Source organism: Tupaia chinensis, unplaced genomic scaffold (genome assembly GCF_000334495.1).
Source record: "Tupaia chinensis unplaced genomic scaffold, TupChi_1.0 Scaffold000119_2, whole genome shotgun sequence".
In the NCBI taxonomy this organism is placed as follows: domain Eukaryota; kingdom Metazoa; phylum Chordata; class Mammalia; order Scandentia; family Tupaiidae; genus Tupaia; species Tupaia belangeri.
In genome coordinates this window covers 2,732,987-2,759,463 of record NW_006159586.1, presented here as the reverse complement: position 1 = coordinate 2,759,463, position 26,477 = coordinate 2,732,987, and the positions used below count along the sequence as shown (strand labels likewise).

Below are 26,477 nucleotides of genomic sequence, written 5' to 3'. Positions count from 1 at the left end.
AATCCCACGGGCCTCCTCGGGAGCCACTGCGGGGGGTGTGTGTGTGCGCGCACGCGCGTGTGTGTGTGTGTGTGTGTGTGTGTGTGTTTGGGTGTGGGGGTCTAGCAGGCCAGCCTCACACCACTGGGTGACTTGGCTGCTTGTGCCAATCGGATGAGGAGAGCGCAAGCTCTGGAGGGGACAAACTGGTGGGGAGTTATTTCTGCGGAGGTTACAGGAATGGTGGCTTAAGCTGGGGTATTCATAGCAGCAGCTGCTGGACGTGAAGGGATTCTGAGGCTAAGCCAGTGCCCAGGGCTGGGTACCTGCCCTGGGAAGGTTACGTTCCCTGAGGAACATTCCAGGCGGGGTCTGTGCCTAAGATCAGGGCTGGAATAAGCTGGTCAGGGAGAAAGGGTCCCCTGATTTTTTTCAAGCTTCGCTCCAGCCCCTCACTACCGGCTCTCTTTTGGTTTGACTGTCAGGGTAAGAACAAATGTAAAGATGCCCAAGCAAGAGGCAGTTGCTCTCTGCTGAGGCGCCCCTGCGAAGCAGGCCTCTTCCCACCCCACCTTAGTGGGAGCCCTGCATTTTCCACAGCGCTCTGAGCTGTCCACGTGTTCCTCTGGCTCGGGGCTCAGATTCAGCTCATTTGCTGTTTCAGCACATTTCTAGGAAGAAAGGTGTCTAGGAGACTTTTCAGTTCAAAATGAAAGTAGACTTTTTCTCCTTGTTTGTTGAATGAATAAATAAACTCTCCTTCATGCCTTCCATAGTGTTGTTTGCTGCCTTCAAAAGCTTCAGGGTTTGTTTGTTTTGTTAAAGTATATTTATTCATTTCCTCTATGAATGAGAGAGACAGACAGATACACACACATACACAGAAAGAGCGAGCGAGCCCCCGACAGGGTCCTGACACCACGATCCACCCCCAGCCTTACCAGCCCTGGATCAGAGGTGTACGCATGCCCGGTGTACTCAGGGAGGTCTCTGGATGCGAGGCTGCGGGTCAGCCTTCCAGAGCGTTGCATTTCAGTGCTGGCCCATAGTCTGGCCCCCCAAACTTTCAAAGGTTCCCGGCGTCAACCTGAGTCAGCTCTCTCTTTCTCACATAGCTACAGGCAGACCATGACTAATCTGGCCCCCACGCCTGGGCTCAAATTCTTCTTCCTGGAGACCCCCCCTTCCCCCCAATGTCTGTCCATAGCCCACCCTCCCTTAAACCTCAGCTTCCCCTCCCCTCAGGCCCAGCAGCTGCCCACTCCCTACCTGCCCTTTGCCCATACTTGTCCAGCTTACCACCCATCACGAGGGTTCATGGCTGTGCAATTGCTGGAGGGTTTCCAAGTGGCTTGTAAATGCTCGGGGAGGGCAGGCATCACAATTATCCTCCCTCCTTCCAGTACTACTGGGAAACTTTGCAGTTCAGGGGGAAAGTCAGTTATCTTAAACCAAGTCACTGCTATGGAAGCGGCACAGACTCCTGAGCAAAATGTGATCAGGGTCACGTGACAAGTGGGAGCTCTAGCCTTCCCCCCCACCTCCCGGCCACCAGTGAAAGATGAAATGATGACAAAGCATCCAAGAAGGGTTCCAAGGCATTAACTCAACCACCTGGCCAAGGACACGTCTGGAGGACAGACACTGACAGTCTCGCGTGACACTCATTCCCCAGGATGCAAGTCTGGGCAGAGTGAGAAGGAGGTGGGACGTGAGCCTGGCCTTGCAGGTGGGCAAGTCAGGCAGGATGGAGGGTCCAGCAGGTGGTGTGATGGTTAAGGTGCTGGGCTCTCAGCACTGACGGTGGTTCGAGTCCCACAGTGGCTTGAAGAATCACACCAGGTGCATGAGTGTGCATGCTCTAAAATCTTGAGAGGAGAAATGGAGGAGAAGGGATTGCAGCTTGGCCATTCTCCCTTGGGGGGTGATTTCTTACTTGCCCTGTCTCTATCTCTCTCTGACAAGTGCATGTATCCTATGGCAAAACCTAAAAAAACAAGTAAAAAACAACTAACCAACCAACCAAACAAAAAGGACATAGAGTCAGGGAGGAGGGAAGAGGGAGACTGCTCAGGCAGGGGGAAGGCAAAGCTGCGAATGGAAGCTGGTGAGGGATGATGTCTGATTGTGGGGCCTCCATGCTCAGTTAGGAGGACGGACCTTACTCTTACTCTTTGGAGCTGCCTGACACGTACCACTTCTTGCAAGCATTGCCTACAGCACAGTTTGACTGCGACACATGAGCTGACAGCTCACTGCAGGCTGTCACATGTCACTCACTTTATATGACACCTTGCTTATTTTAAGTCTTAAACCCACAGGGTTAGTATTATTCCCATTCTTCGTATGTGCCACTTAAGAAAACTGAGGTCTGGAAAGATGAAAGGATTAGGTCAAAGTCTCATGTGGGAATCCAGTGACATAACCATTATGCTATCTGCTGGTGATCCCTTTAGTTAAGTTTATTTCTAGTTATTATTTTTGATGCTATTGTAAGTGGGATTATTTTCCTAATTTCCTTTTGAGGTAGTTCATTAATAGTGTATAGGAATGAAACTGATTTTTGATTTTGTATTCTGAAACTTTATTTAAACTCATTTGCAATTTCTAACAATGTGTGTGTGTGTATGTGTGTGTGTGTGTAGTTTTTAGGATTTTCTGTATATAAGATCATGTCATCTGCAAACAAAGACCTAGTAAGGGGCACAGTTAGGATTCCAACTCAGATCTCTCTGGCTCTTAAGGCTGTCCTCCCTTTCCCCTAGCATTACCTGGCTTGTCTACCTATACTCACTCAAGGCACCTAAGAGGCAGCTACTTGTGTTACTTAACTCTGGCTGCAGGCTGGAATAATTCGGAACGCTTATATCCCCCTTCAAGTGCCATCCCTAGGAAGTTTGATTTAATTGATGGAAGGAGGGGTCTGAGAGTTTGTAATTTTGTAAAAACTTCCAGACATAGAGGGTTGAAGATGATTTCCCATGGACTCAGTCAGCAAATCCCCATTCCTGGTCAAAGCCTGTCGCTGCCCCTGGAAGAACCTACCTTGGCCTCCTTTAGCCAAAGTGGGCTCAGTTAGGCAGCTGCATGTAACCCCAATCCTGTTCTCAGCATGGTGGTGGGGGTGGGCGAGGACATGGTCCCTCTGGAGAGGTGCCTCTGAAGAATGTTCTGCTTGACTCTCACCCTGTGAAATAGCAGAGGCTCTCCACCCACACCCACTTCATCTCAGTCTTTTCCGAGGTCAGATTTCCCCCGGAGCCAAAACAATGTGAGCAATTGAATGCACGCTCACGCAAAATGTTAAAAAAGTGCCTCTCTCCCTGTTGCACGGAGCAATTTCATTTCCTGAGAAGCCTGACTTTCTGGCCTCTGTGTTCTCCTCCTGGGCCTGGGCTTGCTGGCTCCTCTAGGAGCCCAGCCATTTGCATCCCTGTGGGGACACCCCTTGGAGACACCCCTTCAGAGGCACCTGCCCTTTCCCTGCTCCTTCCTCTGGAAAGGGTAGGGAGGAGCGGATGGGATTTCTGGGAGGGGAGGAGAGAAAGTGAGCCAGTTGGAGGGAGAGGTGGGTGGAGGTCAAAGGTGGGTGCAGAGGGATGAGAGATTCCTGGCAGAAGGCTCCCCACACCGCACTTCCTCCTTTACTCCACTCCTGACCTCTGGCTATGGCTGTTGTACTCTCCAGAGGGCAGACCCATGGGAATTATGGGTAGAGATAGGCTGAGGGGATTAGACGGAGAGGAAAGGTGGGATGTTCAAGGGGAGGAGAAAGGATGAGAAAGTGGAGAGAAATACATACACGGAGGTGTCCTACCAGAGGAATTTTAAACAAAGCTCTTAAAATAAGGGGCCCAGCGAGAAGCCCTTCATAACCCAGAGGAGCCTGGCAAAAACACCATAGGGTCACAGAGGTGACAGGAGCAGAGGAGGCTGAGGGTCAGGAAATAGGGGTGCTAGACAAGCCTGACCCACAGCCTGGCAGGTCGGCCCAGAGTAGCCAGCTGAGATGAGAAAGTGATGACTGTTAGTTCAGGCCTCAAACAATAATTATACTCCTGTGGAATCCTTACAGTCACAGTCTGGCTGAGGCCCTGGGTAGGGTGAAGAAGCCCTTAGAAGAATATTAAAAAGGAGCTTGCAGGATGTCTTTCCATTTGTGTGTGTCTTCTTTCATTTTCTTCATCGATGTTTTGTAGTTTTCAGTGTTCTAGTCCATGTCCTTAGTAAAGTATTTTTTAAAGAGATTTTTGCTACAGAGTGTGTGTGCTAACCAGAGAGACAGAGAGACAGAAAGCAAGAAATCGCCCCCTGTATGTGGGATGGCCACACTGCAGTCCCTTCTCCATTCTCCTCTTGGTATTTTGGGCATGTATGCACACATGCCTGGCATGAGTTTTAAGTCACAGGGTCTGGGACTCTAACCACAGTAGGCCATGTGGGAATCCAGTGACGTAACCATTATGCTATCTGCTGGTGGTCCCTTTAGTTAAGTTTATTTCTAGTTATTATTTTTGTTGCTATTGTAAGTAGGATTGTTTTCCTAATTTCCTTTTGAGGTAGTTCATTAATAGTGTATAGGGGGACCAGCAGGTGGCGTGGTGGTTAAGGCGCTGGACACTCCCACATGTCCAACCATGGTTCGAGTCCTGGACCTGGTGGCTTGCTTTCTCACTTGCCCTCTTTCTCTCTGTGTCTCTCTCTGGTCAAGTTTAACAATGAATGAATAAATAAAATAAAATAAAAATAGTGTATAGGAATGAAACTGATTTTTGATTTTTATTTAAACTCATTTATTCGTTCTAACAATGTGTGTTTGTGTGTGTGTGTGTGTGTGTGTGTAGTTTTTAGGGTTTTCTGTATATAAGATCATGTCATCTGCAAACAAAGACCATTTTATAGTTTCTTTTTTGCCCTTTTATTTCTTTTTCTTGCCTAATTGCTCTGTTTAGAATTTCTAGTATTATGTTGAACAGAAGTAGCGAATGTCTTGTCTTATTCTTCATCTTGGATTGGAAGACTTAATATTGTGAAAATGTCCGTACTACCAAAGGGATCTACAGAGTCAATGTGTTCCCTATCAAAATTCTAACAGCATTTTTTTAAAAAAAGTATTATTTACTTAATTTATTTATAATAATAATAATAATTATTATTATTATTATTTAAAACTGCTACAGGGCATGTGTGCTTACAGAGAGAAAGTGAGAAAGCAAGCAGCCAGGTCTGTTCCTTGAACTGTGGTCAGCCATGTGGGAGTCCAGCACCTTTAACCACCATGCCACTTCCAGCCCCTCCCAATAGCATTTTAAATATAAAAAATAATTCTAAACTTCAAACGAAACTACAAAAGACCCAAAGAGCCAAAACAATCTTGAGCAAAGAAGAACAAGACTGGAAGCATAACGCTTTCTGATTTCAAAATATATTACAAAGCTATAGTATGCAAAACAGAATAGTACTGGCTTAAAATAAATAAATAAATAAACAAACAAATAAATAAATTCATGTATTTGTGGTCAACTGATCTTCAACAAAGGTGCCAAGATCACATAATAGAGAAAAACATTCTCTTCAATTAAATGGCATGGGAAGAGAGGATATCCATATGCAAAAGAATGAATCTGAACCTTTATCTCCTCCCATATACAAAAATCAACTCAAAATGAATTGAAGACTTAGATGTAAGACCTGAAAGTGTAAAACTACTAGAAGAAAATGTAGGAGAAAAGCTTCTTGATAATGGTCTGGGTAGTGATGTTTTGGGTATGACCTCAAAAGCATAGGCAATAAAAACAAAACTAGAAAAGTCGGATTGTATCAAACTAAAAAACTTTTGCACAGCAAATGATACAATAAAGTGAGACATGACTTACAAAGTGGGGGAAAATGTTTGCAAACCATACATCTGATAAGGGGTTAATTTTAAAATATATAGGAAACTACTATAACTCAATAGCAAAAAAACCAAATAATCCAATTAAAAAGTTAGGTAAAGATTTGAATAGACCTTGGGAACCAGCAGTTAGCGTAATGGCTATGTTGCTGGACTCCCACGTAGTCGACCGTGGTTCGTGTCCCGGACCCGGTGGCTTAAAACTCACGCCGGGCGCATGTGCGTGCGTGCCCAAGATCCCGAGAGGAGAATGGAGGAGAAGGGATTGCGGCGTGACCATCCCCCCTGGGGGGTGATTTCTCGCTTTCTGTCTCTATGTCTCTCTCTGTCTGTCTGGCGAGTGAACAGTGAAAATCTCTCAAAAAAAAAAAATTTGAATAGACCTTTTTCTAACAGGTATATGACAAGTTGCTCAATTTCATCAATAACCAGGGAAATGAAAATCAAAACCACAATGAGGGGCTGGCAGGTGGTGTGGTGGGTTGGGGTGCTGGACTCCCACATGGCCGACCACAGTTCAGTTCCTGGACCTGGTGGCTTGCTCTCTCACTTTCCTTCTTTGTCTCTCACTCTGTCCCTCTCTGGTCAAATTAAAAATTAAAAAAAAAAAAGTTAAATAAAATAATAATTATTATTTAAAGAAAAACCACAATGAGATTTCACTTCACACATGTTAGGATGGCTATTACCAAAAAAAAAAAAAAAAAAAAAACCAAACCAAACAAACCAACCAAATAAACAAACAAACAAACAAACAAAACCGAAAGACAATAATTGTTGGTGATGATGCAGAGATATTGGAACCCTTATACACTGTTGGTGGGAATATGAAATAGTGCATCTTCTGTGGAAAACAGTATGGAAGTTTTTCAAGAAATTAAAAATACAGGACCAGCAGTTAGCATAATGGCTATGTTGCTGGACTTCCATGTAGTCGACCGTGGTTTGAGTCTTGGACCCAGTGGCTTAAATTCATGCCGGGTGCATGTGCGTGTCTGCCCAAGATCCCAAGAGGAGAATGGCAGAGAAGGGATTGAAGCGTGGCCATCCCCCCGGGGGGTGATTTCTTGCTTTCTGTCTCTCTCTGTCTTTCTGGCAAGCACACGTACCCTATAGCAAACAAACAAACAAACAAACGAAAAAATTCTCAAAAAAAAAAAAAGAACTATATGATTTAGAAATCCAACTTCTGGGTATTTATCCAAAAGAACCAAAATGTGGATCTCAAAGAGATTTGAAAATTCCCACATCCACTGCAGCCCTATTCACAATAAGCCCAGATGTGAAAACAATGCAAATGTCTATTGATAACACGAATGGGTTGAAAAATGTGGAGCTAGACAGTGGTGCTGATGTGCAATGGTGTTGCAACTGGATATGCCCCAGGTTGGCTAAGACTTCAGGGTGTTGTGGGTATTGTGTCTCTGTCTCTTTCACTCTTTATATGGTGCATATACACAATGGAATACTTCGCAGCCTTAAGAAGAAAATTCTACAATATGCAACAACATGGATGAACTCTGAGAACATTCCACTAAGTGAAATGAGCCAGTAACAGAGGGACAAATACCACATGATTCCACTTACATTCCATATCTAAAATAGTCAAACCCATAGAAGCAAAGAGTAGAGTTGTGGTTTCCAGAGCCTGGGGAAATGGAGAGCTGCTATTCAATGAGTTAGAAGCTCATTTATGCATGATGAATAAGTTCTAGAGATCTGTTGTACAACACTGTGCCTACAGATAATGGTATTGATTTGAATGCCTAAAAGTACATTGGGGGCAACAGGTGGTGTGGTGGTTATGACTCTTGACTCTCACATGGCATACCACAATTCAAGTCCCATACCTGGTGGCTTGAATATCACACCAGGTGCATGTGTGTGCGTGCCTAAAGTCAAATGTCTACACTACCCAAAGTGATCTACAGAGTCAATGTAATCCCTGTCAAGAGATGGGATTGAGGAAGAGAAGGGATTGTGGTATGGCCATTCCCCAGGGGGGTGATTTCTCACTTTCCCTCTCATTGTCTCTCTCTCTTTCCTGTGAGTGTGTGTGCCCTATGGCATAAACCTTAAAAACAGCAACAACAACAACAAAAAAACAAAAAACTGTTAAGAGGGTAGATCTCGATTCAATAAAATAAAAAAAAAATTACTTTATTTAACTTTATTTATTTATTTATTTATTTATTTAAATTTGACCAGTGTGTGTGTGTGTGTGTGTGTGTGTGTGTATGTGAGAGAGAGAGAGAGAAAGCAAGCCCCTAGGTCTGGGACTAGAACCATGGTCAACCATATGGGAATCCAGCGCCCTTAACAACCACACACCTGCCAGCCCCTGTAATTAATATCAGTGAAGGGTTGACCCTGTAGCACAGTGGTTAAGAATGGATCCCCCGGGTATTCCCCTCCATACCTCAAACTCTGCCCTAGAGCACTTAGCTCCCTCTCCAAGCCACGCTGTCCTCCCTAAACCCCCCTAAACTTTCTCTTCACAGAGAAAGCAGCATCAGCCCCTAGGTAGATGATGAACACTCAGAGCAGGTAAACTCTCAAGTATGGCAAAGCTAAATAACAGCGGAGCCAGCGATTGAACCCAGGCAGCAGCCTGGCCCCAGGGATGATATAAAAGCTTGGAACATGGGCTCTGGGATCTTGTTTTACAAACAGGTGGAAGCCTTGGGTAATTCGTTTACCCTTCGTGTTTACCACGAGCACGGTATGGGTCTGTGATGGACAAACTGTCCGAAAAGTTCAGTGCGTTAGGAGTGGCGCTTTGTCTCCTGTCTGCACAGACCTCCTGGCACCTTCCGGATCTCACACCAGGAAGTTTGCACCCCCTCAGGCAGTGTTAAAAGTGTCTCAGCAGCCAGGGCCAGCACTCAGCTAGAGCTGGCTTCCTGCTGGGGGAGCAGGTGACGACAATACCAGGAGGTGTCCAGATCACGCGCAGTGAACGTGTTGGGGAAATTCAGGTCACTGCTCTAGAATGGGGCTGCTCCTCCTCAGGTGGGCTGTCAGGGGACCAGGGCTGTGCAGGCAGGGATGGGAGGATTCCGAGGGACAGCTCCCTTTCTCCAGGAGTGCTGCCTTCAAGTCACCCCAAAGGGGTGCAAAACGCAAAGCTACTGGCCCTCTTGGGGCTGCCTTCTGAGATCAAGAACCACGGACAGCAGAATAGTTGGGAGAAGCAGTTGTCTGAATCTGTGAAATGACTGGAATTCGAGTGCATTTGTTAAACATGGTCTGGCTACGAGGCGAGGTAGAATCTTACGGTTTACGAAGAGCCCAAGAGAGGCCTGCGTGCTCTGCTTTGATCTGGAGCGAACACACTACTGTTCTGTAAATAGATGCTTCAAAATACTTTCAAATACACTGCCCCCTTCTCTTAAATTGCTCTATTATCTTCTTTCTTTCAAAAACACAAAGATGTGCCTTGACCCCACTCTTCCCCTTTCTCAACTGCCCTTCTCAGAAAAACTTCTTCAAAGACATGTCCTCACTCCTGTGCTCTCCTCCACTGACACCCAGGTCCCCCTGATCTCCTGGTTGCCAAACCCAGGACACCTCCCTGTCCTGGTCCTTGGATTCTGCAGAGCCTGCCCCCAACTACATCCTGTACCCACTGCAGAGAACTGATTAGGGTAGAGGGGGCCACACATGTGAGGTGTGTGGCTGGCAGGAGCTCTGTTGAAATACCAACCCTCTTCCCCACCCCTCTGGAGCCTTCTCTGACACCTCACACTCCTGTCTTGCATCCTTCTCCCGGGCCATTCCTCCTGCACCTCCTCACCTGACTCGGCCCCTCTCCTCCAACTGCACCCTCTCCCTGGGTGATTCCAGCCGGTCTCCAGCCTTGAGCACCAAGTGTACACTGATTCTTTACACAACCCTCTCCCCCATCCCCAGGTCTTTTCTTTTTCTTTCTTTTTTAATAATAGTAAAAAGATAGTTTATTTATTTTTAACGAGAGAGAGACAGGCAGACAGACAGAGAGATAGGGCCCTGTAACGGGGTCTCCTAGGCTGTGACTCTTCTGCCACAGCGCTCCCCTGCTCATGAAAGCATTTCGCATGGTAGCCAAGATACAGACACAACCTGATGACCATCAGCCAATGAGCGTGTTAAAACGTGGTCTACATACACTCTGGAGTACGCTTCCATTCCTCAAAAGAGAAGGAAATTCTGACATTTGCAACAACGTGGGTGAATCCAGAGGACATTATATCATGCACAGAGAGAGACATGCCCCACTATGATCTCACGTGTGGAATTTAAAAGTGAGACTCACAGAAGTAGAGGGTTAGAATGGGGGTTACCAGAGGCCTGGTTGGGTGATTGGGGTAGACGGGGAAAGGAGAGATGTTGGCCAACGGGTGAACGTTACATTAGGGGAATAAGTACTAGGTTCTGCTGCACGGCAGGGTGAATAAAGATAATAGTAATGTATTGCATATTTCCTTTTCTTTAATTGGCAGAAGGCATGTGCGCTTGCCAGGGAGAGAAAGAGAGAGAAAGGACAGAAAACCCCTGAATGGGTGTGGTCACACTGCAATCCTTTTCCCTCCATGTTTCCATCTCATTGGGACTTTGAACATGCATGCACACATGCCTGAGTTGTTTTTCAAGCTCCCGGACCTAGGATTTGAACCTCAGTTGGCCATGTAGGATCTAGCACTTAACCCTACGTGCAGCACTTAACCACTATGCTAAGGGCCCGGACCTGTATTAGATATTTTACAATAGCTAAAAGAGGATTCTAAATGTTCTTACCAGAAAGAAATGATACTATTTGAGGGGGTTAGATATGCTAATGTCTCCGACTTGACCATGCCACAATGCAAAAACACACATCAAAACATCCCACGGTATCCTAGAAGTACAGACAATAATTTCTCAATGAAAAAGAAAAGAAGGCGGAAACAAAACAAACCTGGCTTTAGAAAGCAGAGCACAGGGAGTTACATTTCTCTTTACCAAAGGCTCTGTACCTCCAAGCGACCCAACTTGGGCGGTGCCTCGAGGCGCGCTCTTACCTCCCTGAGACAGGTGTAGATGGGGCACACGAGCACGCGGAAGGGCTCGCCCGTGCTGCTGCGCATAGTGCCGAACACCTCGCACAGGAATGTGATGAAGCCCAGCCAGCGCTCCACGTCCCGCTGCTGCAGCTCCTCGCGCACAGTGAAGTCCTTCTGTGGAAACACAAGAGACTGCGTCAGCCTGCTCGCTGGCCCATGGCACCTGGGGCTGGGGCTGCCTGGCGGCAGGCGAATCCCACGTCTTCAATGGACGTGTAGGTGGGCAAACTTTGGCCCTGGCATCCCTTCTTCAGGTGCCCTCAGACTGGGAGTGTAACTTCCTTCCCTCTGGGCAGTGCCCAAACCTGTGCAGGTCACCGTCCTTTGCAGGGGCCCCTGGGCCTTCATCTCCTTCATTCAGCTCCCTGTGGCTAAATTACTGCCCTCTGCTAACCCCTGCATCAGGCCGACCACACCAGGGAGGGTACCCAGTAACTGCCTGCCAGTGGTCGCAATGGGCCGTGGAGGCACATCCCAGCGGCAGCAGGGGGACATAGACGCAGGCTACCGCCCTGCCTGGAAGGGCGCTCGAGGACAGCAGGAAGTCAGAGGCATTCATTCATTCGTTCATTCGTTCTTCCCATACCAGTGTCCTGCCCCACTGTGTGCTGGATCTTGCAGTAGTGGCTGGGAGAAGACATGTTCACTCATCGTGGTTGTACGAGACAGAAGTATTAAAATCCATGAGGGGGCTCCACTAAAGGGACTTTGGACCCAAAGGCAGGAGTTTGTTTGTTTCTTTTTTAAAAAGTTTATATATTTTTTTCCCTCAGTGAGAGAGACAGAGAGAGAGAGAGAGAGAGAGAGCGAGCTCCTGATAGGGTCTTGGTGCCGTGATCTAGTTGCCCCCAGCCTTCTGCTAGTCCTAGACTGTGGACATGCACGTGCCTGGGGAACTCAGGGAAGTCTCTAGGCACAAACCAGGAATCTTCCCATGAGGCTCAGCCCCAGAGAGTATCAACTTTTATTACTGTGCCACTGTCTGGCCTCCAGGCCTAGATATCAGGGCCTTGAAAGAGGCTCGGATGCTAACATAGGGACGTGGGGACATTTTGGATGGAGAAAATGGCAATGAAGAAGCAAGCACAGAGAGGATCCCATGGACATTTGGGAAACATGGAGGCGTAGTCCAGCCTGGATCCAGCATAGGTGGGGTAGAGAGGAAAAATAGGCACAGGGCTGGGGAAGAAGGCTGGGCTGCAGTGTGAATAACTGGAACCCACTGAGGAGCTGGGTCCCATGTGGTGGTCAGTAGGGAAGCTTTTAGGGTGTGGATGGGGTCATGGAATGCCACTGTCATAACTGTGCTCTTTAGGAAAATTAATAGAGCAGAGGTGTGGAGACCAGCCAGGAGGTCACTGCACAAGTCCAGGCAGGATGACAGCCTGAACTCTCTGCAGTTGAGCACTAAGATTCTGTGATAGATTAAATTATATTCAGAGATATAATCGCCTCACCCCTTATCTTTGGTCACATGTCTTGCTTTGGCCAATAGAATGCAACAGAAGTAATAGGGTACTAATTCTGATCAAGTGCCTTAAGTACTTAGGCTGACTCTTTTTTTTTTTTTTTAAGAGGTTTTTGCTATAGGGCACGTGTGCTCACCAGACAGACAGAGACAGAGAGACAGACAGTGAGAAATCACCCCCCAGGGGGGATGGCCATGCTGCAATCCCTTCTCTTCCATTCTCCTCTTGGGATCTTGGACACACACGTACACATGCCTGGCGTGAGTCTTAAGCCACCAGGTTGGGGACGGGAACCATGGTCAACTACATGGGAGTCCAGCGTCATAGCCATTACACTAACTGTTGGTTCCAGTACTTATGCTGACTCTTATACTTCTTTTATCATCAAGAGAAACCCATCTCTGGGCTGGCCTGATGGCCCCAGAGGGAAGATGGAGACAACATGGAGTAGGGTCCCCCCAAGTCCAGCCTTGCCTGGATGATCCTTGATATACCTCTCTATATAATCTAAATGCAAGATTGTTGTATGCCACTGAGACTTTGCTATAGCTTGTTATGCAGCAATAGCTGACTGACACAGGATAGATTCAAGAGACATCTCACAGTTAATAGTGTTTTCTAAGTGGTGAGTTGTAATGGGTGATGGAAAAGGAACTCCGTAGATTACATGAAGATTCTAGGTCTGATGACTATGCCACCAAAAGAAATAGAACATGTGAGAGCAGGTTGTAGAAGGTACCTTGGGCTGTTCCTACAGTCCAGTATCCCTGCACACTGCTCATTTTGGCTGAGCTTTCTCAATGCCAGAATCTCAGCATTTCCAGAGAGAGAAGGCCCTCAGAGATGACTTGGTTGACATCTGTTCCTTGTGTCCAATGAAGGTGCTATCTAAGGCCAGCAGTCTCCTCACCAGACTTGGGAGTAACACTACTAACTGAAGTGCTATTATCATCTGGGGAACAGCCCCCTCCCGTGCCTCCCCAGAAGGTCAAAGGTAGGGGGGAGCTTAAAGCTTCATTTCCTTCCCCTGTCTGTCCCTGCTGGTGGACAGAGTCTATAACTACTAGCAAAGCTCTGTGCCTGTGTACAACGGCAACTTCCATCAGCACTGCCCTCATTCCTGGCCTTGGAGGTTCAGGGCTGTGCCAATGGCAGGAGACCAGGTAATTCATTGTGTCCTTCATGGGTGATGCTCCTAGGCAAAGGCTTCTGGGTCAGGAAATGGCTCAGGGGCAGTGCACACCAGGGACTGGAGCTTTTTTTCTCTGTGTGTGTTTTTGGAGAGGTTTTTGCTATAGGGCATGTGTGCTCACCAGAACGACAGAGAGACACAGAGAGACAGAAAGCAAGAAATCACCCCCCAGGGGGGATGGCCACGCTGCAATCCCTTCTCCTCTATTCTCCTCTCAGGATATCTTGGGCACACACGCACATGCACCCGGCGTGAGTTTAAGCCACTGGGTCCGGGACTCAAACCGCGGTCAACTACCTGGTAGTCTAGTAACATAGCCATTATGCCAACTGCTGGCCCCTGTTTTTAATTTGTGATAGGGTATGTACACTTGCCAAAGAAAGAAAGAGAAAGCGAGACAGGCAAGTGAGAGAGCACCTCCTTGGGGGGATGGCCTTGCTGCAGTCCCTTTTCCTCCATTCTCCTGTGGGACTTTGGACACATACGCATGCGTGTGTCCAGTGTGCTTCTCATGCGCTGAGGCCAGGACTCAAGCCATGCAGCTGGCCGTGTGGGATCCAGCTTCCCTAACTATGATGCCACTAGACTGGGGTTTCAAAAGATTGTTTGCACCTGATCACAGTACTATATCTTGGCTTAGTTTCTGCCTGATTGTCTGTGGTATCAGGGAGGATTCTGTTTTGGGTGAGCAAAGTTCACCAGGACATGGAATGCCTGCTCAGTATTGGGAATTCGATTTGGATGAGCACATGAAGTGCTCCACCAGCGTTAGGTCTGAGAGGGGGCTGCTGCTATTATCTCAGCCACCTCAAGGGTGATCCACACACTTACCATGGCTTCTTCCTTCATTCAAAAGTAAGAGAGGAGAAAAGCAATATGGCACCCATGGGAAAATCCTGCACAGCACAATAGGGGGCCATTGTCTTGAACTGAATGGAAATGCCTAGCTCAAAATATTAACTACAATAAACCAAAAACAAATAAAAGATAAAATCCAAGTGTGAAACATGAGGGTTTGTACTCTGTAAGGAGAACCGGGCAGTAGGGATCCTGTGGTGTGATGTGTGCATTCAGGAGAAGAGGTAGTGGTTTAACTAAAAACAACAATGAAAACAAACTCCTCAGGCTGAAATGCAGTGTGAGATGGGAGCTGGGATTAGGAGAGACCCAATGGAAACTAGAAATCCCACAGCAACATGAAAATGAATTGGAGGCAGCAACAGAGAGAATGAATCCTGCAGAAAAGCCAAACTTGAAAATACCTGGAATGCTGAATACAAAGATAAATAGATGAAAAAAAGAAAAGAGAAAGCAAAAAGGAAGAAAGAACAGTAACAGAGAAGACAGAGTGGCCGTCTGATCTACCAGTTAAGAGGTTTTCAAAAAAGACACCAGAAGACATGGAAAACAAGAGACCAGATGGAAAAACTTTCTCTCTGAAAACAAACAAACAAAAAAAATTGGGGGAGAGGGCAGGGAGAAGAGCTGGCTTTTCAGGTAAGCAGTGTTCTCGGTGCCCCAGAACCCTACTCTTTTAATACCTAGCAGGAGAATTAAAAACATTTTTTTTTTAAGAATTTTATCTTATTCATTTTAAATTTGATTTTATTACTATTTTTCTAAGGTTTTTGCCATAGGTTGTGCATGCTTGTCAAAGAGAGAGAGAGGGAAAGTGAGAAATCACCTCCTGGGGGGATGGCCACTTCATAATCCCTTCTCCTCCATTCTCCTCCTGGGATTTTTTTTGGCCCTGCATGCACATGTAACCAGAGTGATTTTCAAGCCACCAGGTTCGAACTGCTTGAACTGTTGTTGGCCATGTGGGAGTTCAGCACTTTAACTACCACGCCACTGGCTGACCTCTATTTTTTAATTTCAAAGAAAAGAAAAAGTCCTAAAAACAGCTTAAAAAATCCTACAGAGTCTGGTCACATTTTTTTAATTTCAAAGAAAAGAAAAAGTCCTAAAAACAGCTTAAAAAATCCTAAAAAGTCTGGTCACATTTTTAAAAAAGTAAATAAATAAATAAAATTAAATAAAATACTTTTAAAATTTAACTTTATTTATTTATTTACTTTTAAATTTGACCAGAGAGGCACAGAGTGGGGAAGGGGGGAGGGGGGAGTGAGAAAGCAAGCCACCAGGTCCAGGACTTGAACCGCAGTTAGCCACGTGGGAGTCCAACGCCTTTAACCACCATGCTACTTGCCGGCCTCAATAAAATAATTCCTAAAAAAAAAAAAATCTCTCCTGGGGGACCAGCAGTTGGCATAATGGCTATGTCGCTGGACTCCCACGTAGTCGACCGCGGTTCGTGTCCCAGACCCGGTGGCTTAAAACTCACGCCGGGCACGTGTGCGTACGTGCCCAAGATCCCGAGAGGAGAATGGAGGAGAAGGGATTGTGGCGTGACCATCCCCCCTGGGGGGTGATTTCTCGCTTTCTGTCTCTATGTCTCTCTCTGTCTGTCTGGTGAGCAGACATGCCCTATAGCAAAAACCTCTCAAAAAAAAAATCTCTCTCTTATATGCTTATGTTTACAAAAGTTAAGCAGTTCAATTGCCATGGAAGATAGTATGTAATTATTCTAAAGATTAAACACAGAATTACCCTATGATCTAGCAATTCCACCTCTGAGTATATCCAAAAGAATGTAAAGCAAAATATCAAAGAGTTATTTGCACATCCATGTTCATAGAAGCATTATTGACAACAGCCAAGAGGTGGGAACAACTCAAGTGTCCATTCACAGCTGAATAAATAAACAAAATGTGGTATATATGTACAATGCAATATTATTCAGCCTTAAAAAAGAAAAAAAAAATCGACACGTACCACATGGATGAATCTCGAGGTCATTACATTAAGTGAAATAAGCCAGACACAAAAACACCCCCAAATATTACATGATTCTGGTTATAGCTATAGTAGAGAAAGTCATGGAAACAGGAAGTAGAAGGGTGATTGCCAGGGCCTGGGGATTAGGGGGACACAGGGAGCTGTTCAATTGGTAGAGAATTTCAGTTTTCTAAGATAAAACAGTTTTGGAGATTGGTTAAACCACAACGAGATTATACTTAACATTATTGAACTGTACACTTAAAATGAATGGAATGATGGGTGAGCCCCATGGCCTGGTGATTAAGGGAGCTGGATCCCATGGCTGACCATGTGACTTGAATCCCAGTCTCAGGAGCCTGAAAAACCATGCCCTGTTCGTGTGTGCACGCACGTGTGCCCCAAATCCTGACATGCTGGAGAAACTTGAAGAGAAGGGATTGTAGCATGTCCATGTCCTTTTGGGGTATGCTTTCTCCCTTTCCCTCTTACTTACTCTGGTTAGTGCATGTGCCTTCTGGCAGAAAATAAAAAAGAGAAGAGAAGAAAAATAAATGGTAAATTGTATTTTTTAAAGCCACAATTTAAAATAACAAAAAATGTAAAACTCTCTTGAAAGCATGTTCCAGCCAACAAAATTTATGACTCAACTCTGAGAAAACATGGTATACAGAAGAACTGGAAGGGATACTGAAATTGAAACCAGGTAGACTTATGAAGTAAAGTCAAAAACTAATTCTAATTTTGGTTATAAGATTGAATCAAACGCCAAAGTAATCCTTGAAAGAGAAGATATTTAATTTTACATATAATTTAAATGATAATTATATAGTACTAGTGGCTTAATCCAAGATTAAATTACCAAAGACTGGAAAATACTGGCCGGAAGGGGACAGAAGATTATAAAGCATGTAAAATTTCATAATTTAGACCATAAGGATTCACAAGTTATTGCTTCTTTCTTAAGTTTGGCAATCAGAGAAATATAAGTTAAAGTATACCTTTAAAAATGTTAAAAGAAAATATTAGTAACCACTAGAGAACTGAAAACAGGATATATAAAATAAATGAATAGGTAAAAATAACTGTGGGCAAATGAAAATAAAATTAAAGTTGTAGTAAAAAAGTATTTTTAAAGATAACAATCATTACATAAAATTATAAGGCTACTTATAGAGTTAAAAATACAATCTATAATACAGATAACGTAAAATGTTGTATACTGTATAGTATAGACTTAGAATCTATAAAAAGCTCTTGCAACATAAGGAAAAAACAGAAAGTAAGAATGGTGTTCATAAATGAAACCATTAATAATTTACGGCTGATTAAACAGACAAAAAAAAAATTACTTACATAACTTAAATAACCCAGTCAATAAGACTAAACTGAAATGATCCCCATAGTAAGCTGTGATTCCACTCTAAGTTTCAAAACATTAAAATTGTACAGGTTACAAATGGAGACCAAGAATTAACAACAATAAAAAAATAGTCAATTATTTGGATATTTGAAAGGTATTTTGCTAAAGAAATATGGAATTGGGACCAGCAGTTGGCATAATGACTATGTCATTGAGCTCCCATGTAGTTGATCATGGTTCGAACCTCAGACCCAGTAGCTTAAACTCACACCGGGTGCATGTGCATGTGTGCCCAAGATCTCGAGAGGAGAATGGATTGCATTGTGACCATACCCCTGCGGGGTGATTTCTCACTTTCTGTCTCTCTCTGTCTTTCTGGTGAGCTCACGTGCCCTATAGCAAAAACCTCTCAAAAAAAAAAAAAAAAAAGAAAGAAAGAAAGATGGAGTTGGGGCCAGTTGGTGATGCAGTGGTAATGTGGTAATGCAACTGCATCTACATATAGAGGTTCCAAGTTCCTATCCTGGGGTCTCCTTGTGCATGCTGGGTATGTGTGCATGCCCACAGTCCAGGTTGGCTAAGGATGGGGGCAGATTATGAGGACCCTGTTGTGGGTGCCTCCCTCTTTCTCCCTCCCCCCCTCATGGAAGAAGTAAATAAACTTTAAAAAAAATTAAAAAGAAAGAATCAAATATATGATAATAGGTTGTTTAGGAAGTAAAGAACTATAAAAACTATTGAAAGGTGGTCAGAGCTATAATAAAAGGTCAATGTACAGTCTTAACAATTTTGGCTTTTAAATAAAGGGAAAAAATACATCAGCTAAACAAACGTGTGTTTTTCAAGAAGGTAGCCACTAGCCACCTGTGATGGACTGCTTGAGATGTAGCTATCTCAACCAACACATGCTGTAAGTGTAAAAGAGATACCTACCAGTTTTCAAAGACATAGTATGAAAATAAGAATGTGAAATAGCTCATAGTTAAAAAAATGTTGATCACATGTTGAAATTTTGAAAATGTTGGGTTAAGTAAAATATATTATTATTAATTTTTTTTAGATAGAGTTTTACTATAGGGCGCATACACTTGCTGGAGAGAGACAGAGAGACAGAGAGACAGAAAGTAAAAAATCACCCCCCCGCCCCCGGGGGAAGGCTACACTGTAATCCATTCTCCTCCATTTCCCTTTTGGAATTTTGAGCATATGCACACATGCACGCCTGGTGTGTTTCAAGCCGCTGGGTCTAGGACTTAAATCATGATTGGCCATGTGGAAATACAGTAAGGTAACCATTATGCCATCTGCTGGCCCCAATGATTAAATTTTAGATTACATATGTGGATCACATTATACTTCTGTTGGATAGTGTTAATCTAAACACTCAACTAAAACAATTAGAAAACTGGGGACCAGCAGGTGGCATGGTGGTTAAGGCAGCTAGGCTCCCATATGGCTGACTGTAGTTCATGTCCTGAACCCGGCAGCTTGCTTTCTCACTTTCCTCCTTTCTTTCTGTCTCTCTCTGGTTAACTTCAAATAAAATAAAATAATAATGAATAAAATAAAAATAATTCTTAAGAGAAAATTAGAAAACTGTCACCATCTAAGGAAATATAAAAAAGAATGTAATACGAATAAACCAGAAATTAATTAAAAGATAAAGAAAATTTTATATAAATTTAAGAAAGAAGAAAGATTAAAAATAGATATGAAAACAGTTTTGAAATAATGAAAAAACATAACAAAATTATTTATAACTCTATGTCGATAATTTTGAAAGGCATTATGAAGTGTGTGATATTTTAGAAAATAAGTATCATCTAACTTTACTAAAAAAAGAAACAGAAGCTAGAAAAGGCTAAAAAATTATAAAATAAAATTTAAAGTCATAAGAGAATTACCTGTATAAGGAGATGTCTAAACTTATAGCGTTTATAGGTAAGTTCACTTTTAAAAGCTTAGGTAAGTGTCTTCCTTTGGAAACTGACCTAGAACATAGAAAATATAAACTTTCCAACCAGTTCCCTATAAACCAAATCCCATAAGGAGGTCTGTAATCTAACTTGTCTAATATGAATAAATGTGAAAGTCCTAAGTAGAATACCAACAAATAGATCCATCATAACCAAGCAGATTTTTGTCCCAGGCAGGTATAGATGATTTAGTATCAGAAAATCTATAAATTTAATATATTCCATCAATGATCCTGCATAAAAAACAGCACAATACACATGAACCTTGGAAGGAAGAGATGAAGTGATTTGATTACATACACAAAAGACCCAAGAAAATCCTCTAATAAAAATTAGAATTAGCGAGTTTAGTAACTAACTTATGAGACTAGATACAAAACTAATATAAAAAAACAACAGCTTTTTTTTTTTTTTCTTTTAATGTGTTACCGGGCATGTGCACTTGCCCGAGAGATGGAAAATGAGAAATCAGCCCCACCCCCCCCACCAGGGGAGATGGGCATGCCACAATCCCTTCTCTTTTTATAAAAAAACAACAGCTTTTTTTTTTTTCTTTTAATGTGTTACCGGGCATGTGCACTTGCCCGAGAGATGGAAAATAAGAAATCAGCACCCCCCACCACCAGGGGAGATGGGCATGCCACAATCCCTTCTCTTTTCATTCCCCTACTGGGATTTTGGGCATGCACACACATATGCCCCGCGTGCTTTTCAAAGCTGCCAGGTCTGGGACTCAAACCGCGTAGCTGGCCAGCGATCTACTCCCAGTCTTAGCCAGCCACGTGCCCTATGTACTCAAGGAGGCTCCCAGACACGAACCTAGAATCTTCTCGTGTGGGTCAGCCTCACAGAGTGTCCTTTTTTATTTAAACCACTGCACATTCCGTACCACCCCCAACAGCTTTCTTTTATGATAGGATTAACTAGATATTTTAATGCACAGCAGCTCATTTATTAAAGCAAAAAAAAGTAATTAATACTCAAAGTGTTTAACAGTAGTTTCTCAACAGAAACATTGAGAAACAACTACTGGATTATGGCTGACTTTATTTTTTCCTTTGACTATTTTCTGAATTTTCCTAATTACCCATGAACATTTCTTTTTACAATCAGAGAAACAGTTCTTTTTTAAAAGAAAACAATTGGCAGGTTGTAACCCTTTTCCTTCACTTTTTCGATGAGGACAGTGAGACTCTTGGCGTGATGTGCCAGTTAGCAGTGATCCTCCAAGAAGGGTGGGGAGATGTGAACATGCCCAACCCCGAGGCCACCGAAAACCAGCCTCTGTGTCTCCTCTTGACGCATGTGTTCCAAGTTGCCAGCTTCCCTTCTGGAACAAGGAGCCCCTTTCTGCCAACTGAAACAAGCCATTCCTTGGGTCTCTGGGCTGCCTCTTGCATCCATACCAGCAAGGAGCCTCAGACTGGTGGCAGCCATTTCAAAGTCTGGTATTTGGCTCGAGGTTCTCATCTAACTGGCCAGCTCCCTCCCAGCAACCCCTAGTGTCTTTCCCCAAACTTTAAGGCTACCATTTAAGCCCCGTTTCCTGCCTAAAACTATTTATTGACGTACTGCTATTTCCTCCACCGGCCACATCAATAAGCCCTGAAAGCCATTCAGTGTCTCAGGTTTCTCAAGGCATTCTGGGAGATTCTTCCAGCTCTGGATAACCACATGAACTCTGGCGTGGTGGAGCCCTGTGGCCAAGCCAAAAACAGCTGTGCACAGCAAAGGGGGAGAGACACCCCCATTCCACCCCGCCCTGCCCCGGCGATGGGCAGCCACAGCAGGGAGAAGCTGCAGCGGAGAGCAGAGAGGGTGAGGCACGAGGAGCACAGTGTATTTTTACATTTCCTGAGGTAGACAGGCAGCTCCCACCCATCCCTGCAAACTCTCCAGCATTTCATCTTCCCTCTTTTAAAACAAATGACCAAGGGAAGTTCGCCCATCCAAACTCTCCATCCCCAGTGACTCTGGTTTGTTTCTGTACAGCGAGGTGGCTGCCGTTGCCATCTCTCCAGTGGGGAGGAGAAAGTGCACTTCTATTTACTGTTGGCAGAAAGTTTTTTTCTTGAGAAGTTGGGATGCCATGTGGGAGGGACGGGTGATGGGAAGCGGGGGTGTCCCAGCAGCAAGGAGTCGATTGCAGTCATTCTCCTCTCAGGCCTTTGGATAGGGGGCTTAAGAAATGTACTTAGAGAGAATTTTTCATTATTTGGAAAGTAATTCTCCAATCAAAGGTGCTTTATTTATTTTTTAAAATTTTATCTCAGACTTTCCTTCTTTCAGAGCGCTACTCCAATGTCACCTCCTCAGGGAGGCCTTCCCTGGCTGCCCCTCCATAATAGCTGCCCTTAGGGTTCCTCATCTTGACTCTGCTATGTATTCTTTCCAGTCCTTATCACCTGATATTAGTTCTATATTTGTGATCTGAACTTTGCTAGGAAGAAGGCAGGAATCTTGGCTGTCTTATGTGTCACCATGTTCCCTAGCATGGGACCTGGCTCATAGTAGGTGCTCAACAAACACGTGTGGACCGGGTGGGTAAATACTCCACGATGAGTGATCAGCTATCTCTTCTTTGAGAGGCCAACCTGTCAGAGGGGTACAGGCTGCTGCTATTCTTTTTTTTTTTAAACCTAAACATTGAAGTTAATTTCTTGAAAGAGAGAGAGAGATGAAGAGAAGCACCCTTAACAGGGTCCCACATGGTGATTACCAGCAGGCTTCCAGTGAGCCAGGACCCTGGGCACATGGTGGATGTATACTGTGATCAGAGCATGGAGTCCACGATCTTCCCTGTGGGTCCAGCTTTGCTTGAGTAGTGTGGTACCCTTGTGCCAGCAGGCCAGCCCCTGCCGTTTTGTTTAAAGAATTATTTATTTAGCTATTGATTTATTATTATTATTTTTAAAAATTTGACTAGACAGAGAGTGAGAAAGTGGGAAAGCAAGCTGCTAGGTCTGGGACTTGAACCACAGTTGGCCATGTGGGAGTGGAAGTCTAACACCTTAACCACACATATCATCTGCTGGTTCACATTTTTTTTTTTTTTTAATCTAAGACTTGTCAGCAGAGAGTCAGTATGTCTGCCCAATTCAACTTTTATTTGTGGCTGTCATTTTACTCCCCAGATACTTTGTCCCTGCCCTCTCTGTGCAAGACCTGGTCTCTGCTCCCGGCTGTCTTATACATTCATCTCACTTTTGTGATTAACATTTTCACCATAGGGTAATGTTTCTTGTCTTGTTTGGGGTTTTCCTCCCTTTTCTAGGGTTGTTTCAGGTTAGCGGGGCCACTCCATAGAGTTGCCCCTAGTGACATGGTGGTCATTTGTGCTCCTCTGGGTTGCTTGCTGACGCCACTCACGACCTACCTGCTAGTTTTCTTCCTCAGTTCCCCCCACCAACAACGCTCCCTCACTCTTGGGCCTCCATCACTCAGCTCAGGTCTTGCCGTGAACCTCTAGGGGCTGGGCACCTGTCCTGGGAAGTTTCTAGAAGGCCCCTGCCCACCCTAGTATTATCATTTGAGATCAGACATCTCTCAGACCTCAGGGAAGGATTTTGACTGGCCCTGCTTGTCATATAACCATCCCTCAGACCCGTCACTGTGGCTGTGGATCTGGGGTTCCCTGATTGGCCAAACCCAAGTCATGTGACTATCCCTTGGATACCAGGACAGGAGCCCCACCATAAACAAACAAACAAACAAACAAACAAACAAAAAACACAATTCTTAGCACTAGTCATGAGATAGAGGGAGGGGAATCCCCAAGCCTAGGCTATCTGCAGCGTGGAGCCTGGAGACACTTTAACATTAACATCTCAGTCGCTCCTGGCCTGAGAGAGGACCCCAATGTACCATTTCTTTCTCGTGACTTCTGGGCTCCATGAAACACTTTGGAATCATTATGAGAAAGGACCCAGGGATGTTAGCCACCTTGAGTTGGTTTCTGTGAGCCGGACTAGAAAGAACAGATCAGAGCAACATAGGCTTCTCCTGCCAAGTTGGGATAATGGACTCCTGGCCCTGGGCAGGGTGGCACTGGCCAGGAGCCAGGCATCAGGATGGCTGAGCGAGCTGGAGGAGAGAAGGGTGGGCTGAGGATGGGTGGGCAGAGACCAGGCCCAGGAGAAGCGGAGAAGGGACAAAGGGCAATCCGGACAGCAATCTGCCTTACACACACCCACTCAGGGCAGCACTGCAGGAGGCGGCCCCAGGTCTTGGCATCGGTGTGACTGGGTCAGGAAGATCTCTTTGGCGTCAATGAGTCACACGTGCTTGCATCTTGGCACACAGTAGGTGTTTAGCAAGTGCAGAGACCTCCTAGTAGTTGTATCCTGAGTCACTCTGTCCACCAATGCCTGCCCTGAACATGGCTGCCCCCTCCTTCTGGCAGGCTGTGCGTGCAGCCCTAGCCAAGGGGTGTGCCTGCAGGGCTGCACTCATAGTTGGTCATCACAGCCACATCCTGGACACAGCTGCCAGTTGGGTCCAGAGGCCTCGGCCCGGGATTGGGCCTCGCCTCCACCCCAGAGCCACGAGGGTCTGACTTGCAGTCACTCTGGAGTCCGTCAATGGTCTGCTGTGGTTCCCATCTTGTCCGGAGGGAGGAGATGCCCCAGAGGACCATGTCAGTTCTGAAGTCACCTGGGTCTGAACCACTCCTGCAGGCTTGAACCCTTCCCCGAGTACCTCTGACCTTGCTGGCCCACAACCCAGACACCTACTACACAATGCAAAGGGGGGCCAGGCTCTTCACTCTGCTCTGCCCTCAGGCTCTCAGGACCCTAGGTTGCCAGGGACAGAGACTGTCTCCAGCTGGCTGAGCACTCAGGGTCTGAACCAGCTCACAGGAGATGGGGCTCAGAGACACAGCTGCTCTGTAGGGCCCAAGCAATAATGCCAAGGCTGAGGGCTGGTCCTCCTGTCTCACTGGTCCTCCTCTGCCTGTCTGGGTTTTGACTTGCATGCTGACCATTTTCTCGCCTGCCACACACAAGATCTCTCTTTGCTGTGCCAAGATGGCCGTCAGGGTTCTCAGTCTCTCACAATGGCTCAGAGCCCAAAGGCAGACAGGCCACCTCTCTCCTACTGTTTCGACCCTCAACTCTCAGGGAAAGAATCTGACTGGCCCTGCTTGTCATATGACCAATCACTGTGGCTGTGGAGATGGGCTTTTCTGATTGGTTAGACCTAGGTCAAATGACCATTCTGTGGCTGGGGCAGGTGGGCCTTGAGACAGGTCCCCAGACCACAGAGAGAGACAAACGTTACCTACTGCAAACCTTGTCTGGACCATCCGGGCTGTTACACGTGCTTGAAACTCTCCTGAACATTATGTCAAATTCCCTACGTGTTGGTGGTGGCTGCTGAACTTCCTGTTCCAGCCAAAAGTATGAAGAGAGAGCGATATTGTAGCGGTGACCTTGAATTTAATCTACAGAAATGAAAATCATGTCCCAAATGTTGGTCTTTTAACTATTAATATAAAATACAAGAGACTGTGTTCTCCCTGGCACTTGGCTCCAGGCCAAGGGCACACATTGTGGCTGGGAACTGCCATCAGCCACTTCCAGTTGAATCTAGATCATTCTGGAGATATCTTCCAAGCTTCCCAGGCTGTGAGCACCCAGAATATCTCTGTTGGCAAAATCAGGTCAGGTAGTCTCAGCTCTGCAGATCTGTAGGAGGGGGAGGAGGGGGATGGCGCTGGGGTGCAGCAGAGCTGAGAAGTTGGGCTGATTCAGTGGGAATTCTGTCTCACACTTAGGCAGGCGTGAAGCCGCTTTCTCAGGCGAGGGGAGCCAGCACCTGCTGTGGCTGTGGCCTTGAAAAGCCCTCAGAAGAAGTTTTCCTTCCAGCTTGAGTGGGAAGAGAGGGCTGGGTTGTCTGAGAGATGATCACCAGTAGAGGAGCAGGGATCCCTCAAGGCAGGGTGTCACCAGACGTGGTCTCAGGGGAGGCACAGGTACTAGTCGCCAGGCCCAGGTGCTCTGGGAGGCCGGAGTCCACATGTCTGAGGACGATGGCTGGCTGGCACCTGCTCTCACTGCTGCCTACCTGAATTTGATAGCCTAGACCCACCACAAACTCACAGAGCACTGTCTCCCACAGCTGGCCAGCTCTCCTCAGAGCAGCTCACCAGAGCACACATTCCTTCTCTGACCTGCACCTCCCTCAGGTCAGAGAGAGGCTTCCTCCCAGTCTGGCTGCCATGAGAGCAGCTGAGGGCTTACAGACCGATATTTGCCAGGGCTTGCAACAGTGCTGATGGGTCTTATCTGTGGGCAGAGTAGGGTGTGCTCATTGTGGCCTCAGCCTGAGAAGCAAGTGACTGAAAAATAGAACAGCAGGGCTAGGTGATTACTCTGCCTCTTTGTCTTCATCTGTAAAATGGAAAGAGACTGTTTGACCTGCACCTGGAGTCCAGGAGACAGCAGAGTGACAAAAAGAATATAAAAACCTTCCCTAAATAGAAAAGGGTTCTCACATACTTATTCTGCAAAATGAAAACCAAGCACATAGCGGACAAATGTCCCAATCAGGGTTTCCTCTGTAAAGACTTGGGAGCTGGAGTCAGAATCTAGCTTATCCTGCTTTTTTTTGAGAATCCTAGCAGTCTGTCCCCAGAGTTTCTGCCTGGACCAGGTTCCACTGAGAGTTGGATCCCTGTGCCC

At 45.6% G+C, this 26,477-nt stretch overlaps 1 protein-coding gene across 5 annotated transcripts in view; it reads right to left on the bottom strand.

The window, feature by feature from the left end:
- Positions 1-26,477, bottom strand: part of CTIF (cap binding complex dependent translation initiation factor) — a 340,395-nt gene that overhangs the window by 35,773 nt on the left and 278,145 nt on the right. For all 5 annotated transcript variants that reach the window (XM_014586243.2, XM_014586244.2, XM_014586245.2 and 2 more), the window contains one exon: positions 10,915-11,070. In XM_014586243.2, the coding sequence (XP_014441729.1) occupies positions 10,915-11,070 (156 nt within the window). The remainder of the gene's footprint in view (positions 1-10,914; positions 11,071-26,477) is intronic.